The sequence below is a fragment of the Tiliqua scincoides genome, chromosome 8 (genome assembly GCF_035046505.1).
Source record: "Tiliqua scincoides isolate rTilSci1 chromosome 8, rTilSci1.hap2, whole genome shotgun sequence".
In the NCBI taxonomy this organism is placed as follows: domain Eukaryota; kingdom Metazoa; phylum Chordata; class Lepidosauria; order Squamata; family Scincidae; genus Tiliqua; species Tiliqua scincoides.
Genome location: NC_089828.1, coordinates 32,597,045 through 32,612,245, shown reverse-complemented (window position 1 = coordinate 32,612,245; position 15,201 = coordinate 32,597,045). Strand labels below are relative to the sequence as shown.

General features: G+C 45.3%; 1 protein-coding gene across 1 annotated transcript in view; it reads left to right on the top strand.

Annotated features, from left to right (window-relative positions):
- Window positions 1-894: 894 nt before the first annotated feature.
- The window catches only part of WDR18 (WD repeat domain 18), a 35,917-nt gene continuing 21,610 nt past the window's right edge, over window positions 895-15,201 (top strand). The window contains exons 1-4 of the mRNA XM_066635559.1: window positions 895-1,155; window positions 9,233-9,343; window positions 11,371-11,504; window positions 14,571-14,712. Of these exons, the coding sequence (XP_066491656.1) occupies window positions 895-1,155; window positions 9,233-9,343; window positions 11,371-11,504; window positions 14,571-14,712 (648 nt within the window). The remainder of the gene's footprint in view (window positions 1,156-9,232; window positions 9,344-11,370; window positions 11,505-14,570; window positions 14,713-15,201) is intronic.

Sequence of the window (15,201 nt, the reverse complement as noted above, 5' to 3'; positions counted from 1 at the left end):
CATGTGTTCTTACCATTGATGGATCAGATGCCTGGCCCCCATGTGGAAGAAGGTTGTTGACCCCTGAACTAGGACAAAAAAAGAGTTGGAAGGGAGGCATCAGCTTCTTGCTTTGCTTAAAAATTTCATCAAAGGCTATCAATGTGTAAGTATTTCAAATAGTTGCCCTGAATGTTTTTTTGAAAAGGAAAATGGAGGAAATATTAAAATATTTATATATTAAAAATATAAAATTTTAAATTAATATTTAATTTATTAATTTAAATAAATAAATATAAATATTTTAAATATTATACTTTAAATTTTATATTAAATAATTAAATTAAATAATATACTTTAAATAAATATATTTATTTAAGACATAAAATGTATTCAGATCTTTAGATTAAGCCAGGAACAATTACCATTATTATTCTAATAAATGTGCATTTAGAAATTAAAAATAAAATGAGGCTGCAATGCATGAACATCATCACAATCCTCATCAATATCCAGTATACAATGCAGGGATCAATGTACACCGTAGCTGGAGTGGGATTTTCACCGTAGATATCCGAGGGGATAGAGCGTCGAAGTGTAAGTGCAGGGATCAATGCACTTCTTAGCTGGAGTGGGAGTTTTACCATAGATATTTGAGGGGATAGAGCGTCGAACTACACAATGGAGGGACCAGTGTACACTGGCAGGAGAGGTAGCTTTACTCAGAGGGACAGAGCGTCAGGAGAACGGCGTGAAGGTTTTCACCTTCATATCTCTCGCAGGGGGCATAGAGAAAAGCATTCCTAGGAGGGTCGTTCTGTGTGTGGAAGCCCGGAAGTTTGGGGCGGGGAGGGTCCTCCGGCGCACGCGCAGAGAGGGAGGCGTGTCGCGCGGCGCTTTGGCGGGCCGGACGACATGGCGGCGGGCTGGGGAGGCCCCGTGGAGGTGGCGCTGGTCTCGGCGGCGGAGGGCGCGGCGGCCCCGGGGGGCTCGTCGTCCTCCGGGGGCGGGGGCTGCTGCTGCTGGGCGTGGGAGGTGGGCTCGGGGGCGGCGGTGGCCGGGTACCGCGGCGGGGGCGGCTGCTCGGCTCGGGGGCTGACCCTCCTGGGCGGCGAGCGGCTGCTGGCGGCCCAGCTGGGCAAGGCCTGCCTCGGCGCCTGGGAGCTGCAGAGGAAGGTGAGCGGGGGTTCCCCCGAAGGGAGGGCGCTGGGGGGACTGACAGAGACCCCCGCCTCAGCAGTCTCTCCAGCTGGGCCTCCTGCCAAATAAGAACCCCCCAGAGGCCCCCACCCCCCCAGAAATGGCTACCTAGTAGGAGTTCCCTTCTACCACTGTTTCCCAAACTGTGGGCCCTGAGCCCGTTTCAGGTGGGTCCCCCCCATTCATTCAATATTTCTAATATCTAGACTTGATGCTGCAATTGTGTGCGACTGCGTTTGGGGAAATGTTTCCCATCTGTACTTTGAACAGGCTACTAAGTGTGTGCTTTCAACAATGATAGTGAATAGGACTTGCTCCTGGGTAAGTGTGTGCAGGATTGCAACCTAGGGTTGTTAAAAAAAATTTTGTGCTTGATGATGTTGCTTGCAGCCATTACATCACTTCCTGGTTAATTACATCACTTCCAGTGGGTCCCGACAGATTGTCATTCTAAAAAGTGGGTTTTTGGCTGAGAATTTTGAGAACCACTGCTCTATAGCGGTGATTTGCAACCAGTGTGCCATGAAAGGTCTGCAGGTGTGCAGCGGGAGTTTGTGGTGGAGGGTCTTTATTAGTATGGCCAGGGGGGCATGTGAACCCGTCCCCAACCAGCATATGGTGTGCCTTGTCATTTGTCAACAGACTGATGGTGTGTGACTTGACCATTTTAGTGCTTCCTCAGTGTGCCGTGAGATGAAAAAGGTTTAAAATCTCTGCTCTATAGGTATTCATCCTAGTGTACTGTCCTCATTGGAGTGCTTCTGCCAGATAATATCTGAGGTATGGGGGCTGTACTGCAAGGGAAGACTAGCATTGTACCAAAAACCTTTCCCTCAGAAGCCCCCCCAGGCCCCCAACCCCCAGATAGGAAAAGTCCTCCTAATAGGAATTTCTCTTCCTACAAGTATGGCCAAATGACATCTACAGGTTTCTGAGAAAGGGGAGCTGTTAAACAAGGCACCCCCTCCAGCAAATAAATATTTCCCTAGGAAACTTGTCTTAACCCTAAGAAGTAAGCAGGATCCTAATAGTTAAGGCTGCTTAATATAATCAGGTGTGCATCAGGAGCACATATAGCTCTTTAATGGAACTTATTATTATTATTATTTATATGCTACCTGAAGTGTGCTACATTCTAGCACAGCGTCTTTTCTAGTGGCTGTTTGCTGATATTTCTTGTATATCTTTTAAAATTGTGAACCTTTTCGAGACAGTTATTTAGTCAGTTATTTGATTTTGTCTGTGAAAACGTTTGTGAACTGTTTTGTTGAAAAGCGGTATATAAATATTCTTAATAATAACAATAATACTTTCAACACTTAAAGGAGCATACAGGTTAACAAAAGCAAAGCTAGATCAATTGAGACATCACTCATAAAAGTAGCACAGGCATCACAAAAACAAACAGAAATATCATTGAGGAAGTGTATGCTAAATAAAACCATTTTCACTGAGTAAGAAGAGAGGGCCAAAAAGGGGCCACTCAAACATGGTGGATTTCCACAGGTTAAGTCAGGGGTGCCCAAACCCTGGCCCTGGGGCCACTTGTGGCCCTCGAGGCCTCTCTGTGTCCCTCAAGGAGTCCCTAGTCTCCAGTGAGCCTCAGGTCCTCTGGAGATTTGTTGGAGCCCACACTGGCCCAACACAACTGCTCTCAGTGTGAGAGCAACTTTTGACCTTTCATGTGAGATGAGGGCTCCCTCCACTGCTTGTTGTTTCACATCTGTGATGCAGTAGCGGCAGCGAAGGAAAGGCCAGCCTTGCTTTCTGTAAGGCCTTTATAGGCCTTGAGCTATTGCAAAACCTTCATTCATTCATATAAGTTCATCTTTAATATATTCATTTATGTAAACTTATGTAAATTTATTCAAATTTTAAATGTAAATTCTTTTCCCCCCTGGCCCCTGACACAATGTCAGAGAGATGATGTGGCCCTCCTGCCAAAAACTTTGGACACCCCTGGGTTAAGTCTATCTTTGGTAGAGTCCTGTCCTGCATCACTACTGGCTGAGAGCTGGAAAATGGTGGGATGATGTACTGAATGGAAGGGGATTAGCTCATTATGTACTGTACAACGCAGAAATTCCCAGGTTTAATCTTTGGGTTGGGCAAAGTAAAATTTCTATATAAAATCCTGGAGAGCTCTATCAATCTGTGTGGATGATGCTGAATTAAATGCAGCAGTGGTCTGATTCAGTATATGACAGCTTCCTATTGAAGATGTTCAGTCAGGCTCATATGGGAGAAAATAATCCTTAAAATATGCTGGTATCAAAATGTTTAGGCTGTAAAAGTGTGCCTTGTCATTTGTCTTGTCCAACCAAGAAACATATCTGAAGCCAGTGGACGGGCAAGAGAATTGCGTGTTCCCTACGTTAGATTCCTGAGAGTGACTTGGCTGGAGTATTTGGATCACCTGTAGTTTCTGTCCCAGGCGGAGTGATTACATTACATTACAGCAGTGGCTCCTAAACATTTAGCACCGGGACTCACTTTTTAGAATGTGAATCTGTCAAGACCCAGCGGAAGTGGTGTCATGACTGGAAATGACATCACCAAGCGAGAAAATTTTTAACAATCTTAGGCTGGAATCCTACCCACACTTACCCAGGAGTAAGTCCCATTGCCTGTCATTGTAAAACATATACATAGTAGCCTGTTCAAAGTACAGATCTGTAACGTTTCTCCAAATGCAGTCACATACCATGATACCATCAAGTCTAAAATATTAAAAATAAAATATACACTGAAATGAATGGGGGTCCACCTGAAATTGGTTCACAACCCACCTAGTGGGTCCCGAGACAGTTCAAGAAACATTACATTACAGTATACTGTAGTTGTTTTGATATGATCAAAGCATGAGTATTAGATCTGCTGTCTCCAGGAAAGGGGTGCAGCTGTCATGCCAGTCTGAGCTGGACAAAGGTGCTTCTCCCCATGAGTGCTACCTTTGCACCTCCATTTATAGTAATCTCAATCAGACCATAGCTAGGAGGTTATGACCTTGGAGAGCCAATGTCAGTCAGAAGACAGTATTGGGCTGGAGGGTTCTTTTGTAGAGTTTCATGGCTCAGCAATAGTGATAGAGCATATGCTGTGCATGCAGAAGGTTCTGGGCTTCTCCTGGGGAAGAGAAATAATGCAGTGGGCCCTTGGTAACTGCAAGGGATCCATTCCAGGGCCCACAATGGAAACTGAATTCAGCAGATAATGGAATGGGGGGCATGGTGCCACAATTACTTGTCTAGGGGCACGCTTGGCCTTCTGTAAGACACACACAGCCTCCTAAGAAGCCTCTCAGATGCAACTGAAGGCACTTCAGGTTTGTGCTGGCAAACTGGAAATGCCTTTTAGTTGCATCCAGGAGGCCTTCTGAGGTGTGGGGAGGCAGCATGTGGCCTCCCTGCAGCTCAGAACACCTCTGAACATGACCAGAAGTCACCAACCCAAACCAGAAGTGTCTTCTGGTCGCATCTCGGAGATCCTCTGAGGGCCTCCAGCTGTGGTCTCTGCATCCATGGATATTCAAATCCTCAGTTGCTGATCCTGCAAATAATGAGGACCCACTGAACATAGAAATGTGTTCCAACTGTATCAGTGTGTGTTCATACATTTTCGAAAGTTACTGGCCAGATTATGGGTTGGGAATGGCAATTACAGGTGTGAATAGAGCAGTGGTTCTCAACCTGTGGTTCCATAGCCTACCAGTGGGTTACAACCCAATTTTTGGTGGTTTGCAACACTGACAGGGTAGATTAGGCTGTATGCATTAAGGGTTAAGCAACCTACTACTGGGAGGGGGGGAGCACTGCTGCCCAATCACCATTATATGGTAGCTACAGATGCTTGAGCGGCTGTTAAAGTGCAACTTTTTTAGGTGGGTCTGGATGCTAAAAGGTTTGAGAACCACTGGAATAGAGTGTTTGGGATGTAGTTTAATTTACCAACTTGCAGCTATTTTCTTTTTTTTTCCCCAATAAAAAAAGGTTTTTGGGGGGAGGGGGATTCAAGCCCCAGCCTCTTTCTCTCTTAGAAGATTTCAGGTAGCAGGGCTGGGAAGGATCCCTAGAGAGCTACTGCTCATCAAAGTAAGAAATACAAAGACCAGTAGTTCCGCTGTATAAGGCGGTAGTTCCCGAACTTTCCCACCCTGGGACCCACCTTCAGTGTGGAGCTCGGTAACCCAGCTGTCTTGGCAGTGATGTGATGAATGCCTCTGTGTGGCAGCCTCTGGCCCATTCTGGGCCTTGTCTCGTTTTGTTCTTGCTGACAAGCATGTTTTTGTCATTGAGAACACGATGCAACAAGGCCCAAATGGGCCACAAAAGCCACAGTGTGTGTAAAAAATGGGGGGGGGGAGTTCAACAACCCAGAAGTTTAGGGGGGGATGGTGGGTGGCATTATGTGACCCACCAGAAAAAGGGGTTGTAACTCAGTTTGAGAAACACTGGTGTAAGAACTGTATATGTTTGCATGTGCAATAGACCACTAGGGAGTTAAAAGGATATGATTGACAATGGCAAAATTAGTATATGACGCATCACATACTTTGTCTTCTAATCCATACAAGCGGTGCTTTTTGGAGCTGTGTTATTCCCATATTGCAGATAGGCGAAAAGACTGAGGATGTAATCCTAACCCACTTTCCAGCACTGACATAAAGTCAATGCAGCTCCAACATAAGGGAACAAACATTCCCTTACTTTGAGGAGGCCTCTTTGAGGCCAACTGCAGGATGCAGCACACATCCCATTGGCACAGCTATGCCAGTGCTGGAAAGCTGGTTAGAATTTGAGATGGTTAGGGCCTGAGATTACCCCAGATGGTTACCCCTGGGGGCTGGGGGCCAAGAATAGGCCCTCAGTTTGGCTGTACTTGTCGTAAGAGGCGACTAAACAGCCACCGGGTAGATGGGACTCGTCAGCCTAGGAAGGCAGCTCATCTAAGAGAAGGAAACTCTGATCCCAAACCTCCACTGCCTTGTGGCTACATCCAGTTCTGGAAAAGGCTTCAGGAGTCAACCTCGAGGCAAAATCAGGAGCCGGAGTCCCTTAGGCAGTTCATGGCTGAACACAGTCACGTTCTGGCAACTCCTGCGACGCCGCTGGAACCAACCGTATTGGCTTCTGCCTTTCCATTGGACCATTCCAGCGACGTGGAGAGGGGGGATTTGCTGCATGGGTAACAGCCTATCCTCCATACCTTCTTTACCCAGGCTTCGCGCACTGGAGAGGACACTCCAACTTCGCCATACGGCGTCGGCACAACACGGGAAGCAGCAGTTTACCGGTTATAAGTCTTTGCTCGATTGGCGTAGAGCATGACGCCAGGGGCTGCTTCCGACGGTGGGAGAGATCATTGCATCTCATTGGGCAGCTACCGCCCGCCTTAAGCTGGGCAGTCCCCAGCCAGTAAGGTGTTGCACTTGCTCCCGGTGTGGAAGGGATTGTCACTCCCGGATTGGCCTTTTCAGCCACACTAGACGCTGTGCCAGAACCACCTTTCAGAGCGCGATACCATAGTCTTTCGAGACTGAAGGTTGCCAATACAAAGGGCCTGAGATACATAATATTTTGCTTCAAGGCCATCTAGTGAGTTTGTTGCAGAGAGAGAGAGAGGCTATGTATATGGAGAGGCTCTGACTTGTTACTTAGTCTGAGTAGTCATGAGTTGATCCCTTGACATCTCTGGGTTTCAGGAGCAGGCCCTTAATAGAGCTGCAGCCTTATACCATGAGTGCTTTAAAGAACTATTGCAGGAAATAATCTTTCATCCCCTGCTCAAGACTGAAGCATCTTCCATTTTCCTCCTATTCTGTTAGTCCTGTTGAAAGAGATAAATGAACCTGTTAAGCAGCCTGGCTGATATGCCGTGTTTTTCTTTTCTCCCTCATCCCTCTTCCTGTTTTGTTCAGTGGCAGATGTATATTTTCTTGTGTCTCTTCTGTAGGAATCAAGTTTATATTTCCTAATGTTATTTTACTATAATCGCCTTAAACCGCCTCCTCTCCATTGGCTGTGTGTTTCTGCCAGAGTCTCAAGACTTTCCCCAATAATGGAGTGGAACTGAAATCCTTTTTTTCCACTCGGACACATTTTCCATTTCCAGTAGCTTAAAACCTGTGGGGCTGTGATGATGGGAAGAGAAAGAAGCAACCTTATTTGTGCTGTGATGCTGCATTAATTAAAACCTCAGCCTGACTTATACCCTGTGGCTGTTCTGTAACGGCATGGGCATAAGCTGCAATGCCTACCTGAACACTTGCACTTGAATTTGGATTTCTTTCCAAGAAGTTAGGCAATTGGCACATCTTACTTAGTTTGGCTGGTAGCATCCTTTCGTGGTTTCAGGCAAAGGGCTTTCCTTGCCCTACCTGAAGCTTTCTCCAGGCAAAGCAAGCACTTTACCCTGAGCTACGGCACTTTCCTGTTAGAATCCAGTTCACCTTTAAGAGGGATCTGATGCCCTCACACTTAAGCTATGGGTTTCAGGGTCAGTTTGAGCACTTTCTGAGTGAATTTGAAGTTGCATTCCCAAGGAGTGCATGACTGTCAGGCTCATTGCTCTCTCTTATATTTGCTCTTTCCTCAGCTCATGAAGAAGTATACCTCATTATGGCTATCATTTTAATATACTGTGATAGCATGCAGTTCAGAAGACTATCTTCCTTTTGCTTTTGTTAAACTTGAGTTCCTAATACGAAAACAGAATGTCTTGCAACTTCTTCTTTCGTGTTCGTTGAATATGCATTCCCAGTTGTTTGTTCCCTACCCCCAGATGTTATACAGTGGCATTCTGCTCATGAACATGGGGGTCCTGCTGAGATACAAGTGTCAGACCTCTGCCTCTCCTTCCATGGATTAGTCCAATGATTTTTTTAAAGCTATCTAAGATAGCAGCCATCACCATATCCTATGGTAGGTACAGGAGTCCACCCTTTTGGATTGGCCTTGGTCACCAAGCCAAAATGGTGGTCACTCATCAGATAAGCCCCTGCTCAAGAGTCAGGTACAGAGGAGGAGGCTTGTTTGGCCAGTGCTCATTTGTGGCACTCCAGAACACTGAGCAGGCAGCCCTGACACTTTCCTTTCCTGCTCAATAGGGGAAAGAGAAGGCATGGGGCTTGCTTGTCTGTCAGGTGTGCTGAAGGTGCTCCAAGCATTTTGACAATGCAGCATTGATGTCTTCTTGCCTCCACCTTGGAGTTGGGGAAGGCACATCCATGGCCCTGCAACAGATATTCCCTGTTTGCTTCTGAGATGGGAAATAAAACTGGGTCTTTGCTTGGCTGTCCTGTCAGAGGGAAGCACTCTGCTCACCATGGCAAGGGGGCAAGTGAAGATGTGGAATGCTGGGTAGAAGTTTCCAGAAATTAATAGTGTGTGATGTGAAAGAGGACTTGTCTTTTGCCTGTCCTTCATCGACTGCTGATCAATTTCAGAGCCAAGTTCTATGAGAACTGGAGGGGGTCTAGGACCCTGATTTGCAATTAGATTTCTTCGGCCTCCACCCCTTAACTTTTTATGCCAAATTGTTTTATTGCTACAAATATCACTTTTACGCATAGCTCACCTGCTGGCTGGGGAGAGGAGGGTGGTGGCAGCGGGAGGCTTCTCTCATATTTATTTATTTTAAGAAGTTATACTCTGCTTTTCCAGTAAAAAAAACTGTGCAAGACAGCTTACAATAAAATCATACATAATATCTATTAAAATTAAAATACAACAAGCAGGCAGTGATAGAAAGGCAAAAAAAATAGCTGCAATAAACAAATAAAACATTCCCAGCTAAATACAGGGCACATAGACTGGGCCCAGGATGACAGTCTATTTAAGAATGGAATGTAAGGAAGAAGAAAACAAGCAAATTTAGAGTTCTGCATTTTAAAAATCATCTAGTAGATTAGTCGTTTTAGGGAGTCAAGAGGGTTCCAGTCAGGCTATGTGTCTCTCTCAGATGTTCCCCAGCCCCATTCCCATTGAAACTGAACCAGCTCAAGTGAATCCATGATCTTTTTTAAAAAAATGAAAAACTCCCCTTGTGTCCTTAGGATCAGCTCCAGCAGAAGATCATATGCCCAGGGCTGGTGACCTGTCTGACAGCTGCTCCCAACGGTCTCTATGTCTTGGCAGGTATCGGTGAGAGCATCTACCTGTGGGAGGTAAGGAACTTGGCCAAGTGGAGAGAAGCAATCTGTGTTGATCTCCAGTGGAGAGAAGTTCTCAGAAGTTACTTGAAATATAGAGCAAGTCAACAACTCTGACTTTCTGCTGGTCCCCATCTCTCAAGCCTTCTAGTTAAACTATCTCTGTGTGTCTCTCTCTGGCTGCAATCCTCACTTACCAGGGAGTAAGGCCCATTGACTATAACTGGACTTACTTCTGAGTAGACATGCACAGGATTGGGCTCTCTGTCTCAGGTGTGTTTGCTTTTCCTTTGGTATGCAGACTCAAGATTTTGCCACAAGGGGGCAGGAGTCCTAATCTCCCTTTGTATCTGCATGTACTCTTGAGTTGGCGAAAAGAAGGGTTGGAAGTGAATCATTTGGGTTTAACTGCATAACCTTGCTCCTCCAGCTGAGCATCTGAGGACGGAATGTGGTGCAGTAGCAGAGCACCTGCTTTGCATGCAGAAGGTCCCAGATTCATTCCCTACCAGTATACTTTGTAAGGGTAGTATGAAAGTGTTTCCTTCTTCTAACTTTGTCCGTGTTTCTCAAACTTATCATGTCTCCCACCCCCATTCCCTCAGTTGCTTTTGTAAGTCTGAAGTTGTTTTCATTCTTCTCTTAGAAGTGCTTTGCCTTTTCAACCTTCCTTCCAACTCTACGCTCTTCTTTGAGAATTGTGTCTTTGGGGTTATGCTCTATTTAACCCCAGATGCCTTTTCTTCCTTGCTTCACAGCCTCATCTCCAAACTTCTCCCCCCCTTCCCATACACTGAAGCAGGAGGGATGAATAACCCAAAAGTAGAGCCTCTCATAATTGCTGATGCCTTCTCTTCCTTTGTGATCTTCCACATCAGCAGGGCTTTTGCTTCCAGCAACCTCTCACCCAGGGTTAATGAGTGAAGTGCACACTTTATTCCAGAAGCCATCACATTTATACCCCAGCCAAGGAAACGAGTGAGCAAAACTGTTTCTACAGCAATATTGACAGTGCTTTTAAAATAATGAGGTCTGTCTTGGATGAATTAACAGCAGTTCAAGCAGACTCTGTTTTCTTTCAGCATCTTCAGATAACATCCATCCTCTTGGCAGAAGAGGGATGGTGAGAATGCTAGTCTTACAAGGATGGTGACAATGGAGCTCTTCTCTTGCTCCAGGGGACATTTTGCAGTGATTCTGAATCCCAACGCCTCTTTTATTGCCTCAGTTCTACGTGTGGCAATCCAGAAAGTATGAAAACCTAGATAATGGTTGGAGGTGAAAAACTGTATAGGCTAAAGTCAGATCACACACCAAACATTAGTTAAGGATGTAAGAGCACCTTGGCTGGACAGCAGTTTGTCTAGTCTGGTGTTTCCCATAGTGACTATCTAGTTGTTTCCAGGAAGCCCATAAGTAAAGGCAGCAACCTTCCCCAATGTGTCCTGTCCTTTTGGTAGTTGGCCTTGAGTATTATACTACCCCTAGTTTAGTCATTTGTCATTTAGTCAGTTGTAAGCATCTATCTTAAACCTTGAGCTGCCATTTCTTCATTGGCAGAATGGTAGTATCTGAATATAGGGAGTAAATAACCTATTGTTTGTACTTCCTGAATTGGCCTAATCTCCTTTTAAACCTTTTAGTCTACAAACTCATGTCAAATCATGGTTTCTGTTTCTAGTTAGCTGGGCAGTCACAAATTGGTTGGTCAATCCAAATGTCCCACTAAACCAAATAGCATTTATCATAATGCATGTTATTCTGTGATGTGGATACTAATTTGGTGGGCACTGCACCTCACAAGCTCTTTACTCACGCAAGCCCTAGGAACAGGTTCTCTGTGTCTCAGTCTTAATGTCTCCTCCCTGTTTTTAAACTGGGCTTTTTAGACTGTGTTGTATGGAGTGTGGATTTTTTTGTTCCCCTGTTCTGTCTTTTGCTCTGTGCCCATGCAATTAGTTCACTCTAATTACAGCGGTGTTCCAGCGTCTTGGAATCTTAAGACTCTCATTCTGTTTACTTCTCAACCCACCCCTGGCCAGGTCTCCAGTGGGAATCTGCTTGCCATACTGAGCCGACATTACCAAGACCTCTCTTGCCTGGCCTTCACGGATGACAGCAGTCACTTTCTCTCTGGAGCCAAAGACAGCCTCGTTATAGTGTGGAACCTTTATAGGTAGGAATTGTAGTGGCCCACTCTCCTTTGCGTGCACATCAGTATGGCTGGCTAGAAATGTATTTTTAATGGACTTGGAACACCCTGACCTGGCACACAGCCTTCCTTGCAGCAGCAGCAGCAGCAGGACAAAATCCTCACAAATACAGCAACCCTTGTCTTGTGTGTGGTTTGGTCCCCAGTCTACAGGCTTGCTCACCTGTGGAGACGATTAACAACCCCCAGGGAAGCATTCAGTGGTTAATTGCTTATTAATGGAATTGGTTTTTAAAAGTGCTAAATTGACTGTGCAGAGCTTGGGAGATTTTTCTTCAAGTAGTTTTTTTTTTTAAACCTAGTTCATTCTTTGTTAAAGCATCTCTCTTATATGCTAATTTATAACCTCCCTGGGGTCTGTGTTTATGCTTTAAGCGGTGCTCAAACAGTTTGGTCTTTGGAGTCCTTTACTACTCCTAAAGGGAGTCTAAGGGAGCCGCTGATCGCTGACGCACGATTGGAATGGTGCAGCGCCAAGCAGACAGTGGCCACTTACGATGTGTTCATGGAGCTCCTGAGGGAGCCCCAGGGCTCCTAGGAGCACACATTGAGGAACACTGCTTTCATGAAAGGTAGGTCAAAAATGTAAGGGTGCAGTGTCTAATTAATTAATCAGTTAGATTTTTAAAACATACTTATTGTTTTTAATAGTACCCCTGATTCATTGGCCCCCAGATCATTATTTTTTATATATATACTTAAAAAAGTACAGATGGCAAGCAGCAAGTTAGAAAAGGGATTCCCCTCTGGATAAGAAACAAGAGGGATGCCTCATGTTGGAAGAGCCATTTTCTCTTGGTTGAGAGAGGAGAGGGACTGCTTGTTCTTGAGGCACATTCCTAAAAGCAATGGAAGTACGTTTTCTTCCTTTGGAACGATTTTTTCCACACACACACACCCGGAATGCAAACTTAGCAGATTTAATTGACTAAAACTCATACGACTCATTGACTTAAGAGTTATTTAATTGGGCAGCCATTCTAGTAATTTAATCATATACAGTGTTATCTCTGTTAATAAGGGGGTATTTCTGCCTGGGTCTCCAGTTTGTTCTGTCAGGTAGAACAAACAAGTTACCTCATCAAGAAGCCATGGATGGGATGGTTCAGGAGCGTTGGCTGCTGTGTTTTCATGAGCTCCAGGGGACTGATGCCAAGTCACTGCTGTTTTCTCACCTTCTGCTTCTTTTTGCCACCACTCAGGGGAAGCTGCTGGCTATCATTTTGAAGCATGCCTGGCTAGCTTCCTCTCAAGCCAAGAGGTTTCACTCCAAATGATTCTGCCAGGAATGTTCTGTCCCATAGAGAGAAATTTATAGATGCCCAAGGGGAAAGCATTTCCTCACGAGCTCCATCCATCCAAGCAAACAGAATGATAGCGTCTTTCTTTTAAGAGTGGAGGTTGTGGGTGCCAGACACACTCAATCTTGGTTTCAAGCCTCTTTCTTGTTGCAAAGGTGACTTCCATGTCAGCAGTAAATAGTTTCTGCTACTTGTGTGTTGAGGATGAGGCAATGTCCTTTTCTAATTGAGAGATCAGCATATTAGACTGTTTTTCTTCCTTGTCCTTTTCTCTTTGACACCATATTTTTAGGGTCAGGCCTGGTTAGTACTTGGATGGGAGACCGCCTGGGAATACCGGGTGCTGTAGGCTTATACCATAGTCTTTCGAGTCTGAAGGTTGCCAACCCAACCTCTCAACATAAGGTGCTGACAGAGAATCTCTGTCTTTCCTAGCCCTTCTGCCTGACATGTTTTTTAATTGGAGGTTCTGGGGATGAACCTTCAGCCTTTTATATCAGTTTTGCGATTAAGTTCACCCAAATTGCTAGTCTATAAACTTTTTCTCATTCACCTGTCCACAGATAGTCCATTATGCCTAAACAATAGTTGTACGGTTAGTGCAGTTTTAATCTGCTGTGCCTAATTTTTTTTAACTATTGTGTTTGTTGTATGCTACTTAAATACAGAAGCATCCTAAACATATTGTAAGTAAATAAAAACTTGGTTTTGAGGCTTCCCTGCCTAGTCCGGTGTTTCAAGGAACTTTCCTGTGGCATTGAGTTCCAGAGGCCATGCTTGGCTGTGGTCAGTTCCCATCACTTACTGACCCTCATTCAAGGATAGAGGGTCATCCAAGGGCAAGAAAAGACAGCTCAGACTTGGGTTGAGCAACTATTTCCAAATTATAAGAGTGCACCTTATTTGGGTACAACATTATCAGCTTATTTGTCAAAGAGCGCTTTGTGTTCGTAGGAGCCTTGGTTGGTTAGTTTATTTTTATTAGTATGTTTGGGCACATGGTTCAGGCATTAGTATTCTAAGGCAGTGCTTCCCAAACTCCTACAAAAGAGTTGAGCACTGTAAGTTGTTGTGGGGAAGGGGGAAGGCAACAGTGTGATCCCCAGGATTGCACTGCTGCCAGGGATGGGAAGGTGTTTTTTTAACTTACCTGCAGCCAGCATTGCAGTCCTGGGGAGTCCAAGGAGCCCTCTGCATAGCTCCCCAAGCCTCTGTAAAAAAAAAAAAGAGCATTTCTGGTTTCGTCGCGTAAACCAGAAATGCCCTTTTTTTTTTAGGTTTTGCAGACACGGAGCCCTGCGGAGAGCTACTCAGACCACCCAGGTCTGCAGCTCCGGCTGCAGGTAAGTTAAGAACAAAAAACCCTCCCATCCCCAGTGGCAGCATGATCCTGGGGATCACGTTGCTGCCTTCCCTCTCCCTGTCCCTTAAAGGGGCAGAGACAGGGGCCCCTTAAAGGGACAGGGGCAAGTACTTCCCTGAGTGGTGGGTTGTAACCCACCGGTTTGGGAACCACTGTTCTAAGGGACTACATTTTGACGGGTGGATGCAAGGGATGATCATCCTGCAGTCATTTTATTCACTGTCACTATTCCTACATCCATGTTTTTCTGCTGAGGTAATTCTGCTTGACATCTCTACATCTCCAAGCCCTTCTTTGTAAACATCTTTTCTAAACAGGTCTCTCATTTGTTCTGCATTAAGGCTTATTTCTTTCTTCCTTTTTCAGTGTGCTGCAGTCTGATCACTCCCAGAACCCTGAGCCCCGCCATGTTTGGTCACGACACAGCCTTCCCATCACTGACCTCTGCTGTGGCATTGGTGGTCCCATGGCCCGAGCTGCCACAGCCTCCCTGGACCAAACGGCAAAGGTAAGGGTAAGGGTGACCATTGGCACAAATTCTTGGGGTACAGGAGCTTGTGTATTTAGCTTACTTAAGCTGACTCCTTTTTAAGCTTGGCAACATGTGTCGATGTTGGGTGTCATGGCCCTTTCTGATGTTTTTATTTAGGAAGGGAATCAATGGGCTTGCCTTTTTTGATGGTTAATTTGCATAGCATAACTGTCAGTAGCAAATAGGAGGTTGCAGTACGTCTGAATTTATGTTTGTAAAATTAAACTGAGTGTGTTAGTAAATTGTTCTTTCTCTAAATCATTGGTTCTCAAACTCTACACAAGAGTGTAGAGAACAAGTAAGTCTTTGCAAGGGCGAGGGGAAGGCAGTGGCACAATCCTCAGGATCGTGCCACTATTTGGGACTGAAAGGCTTTTTCTTCAACTTGCCCCCCTTGCACTGGCCTCATGGGGGTGCAGGGAGCCCTCTGGTGAACCAGCATCTCAGAATGTGTAAAAAATGTGA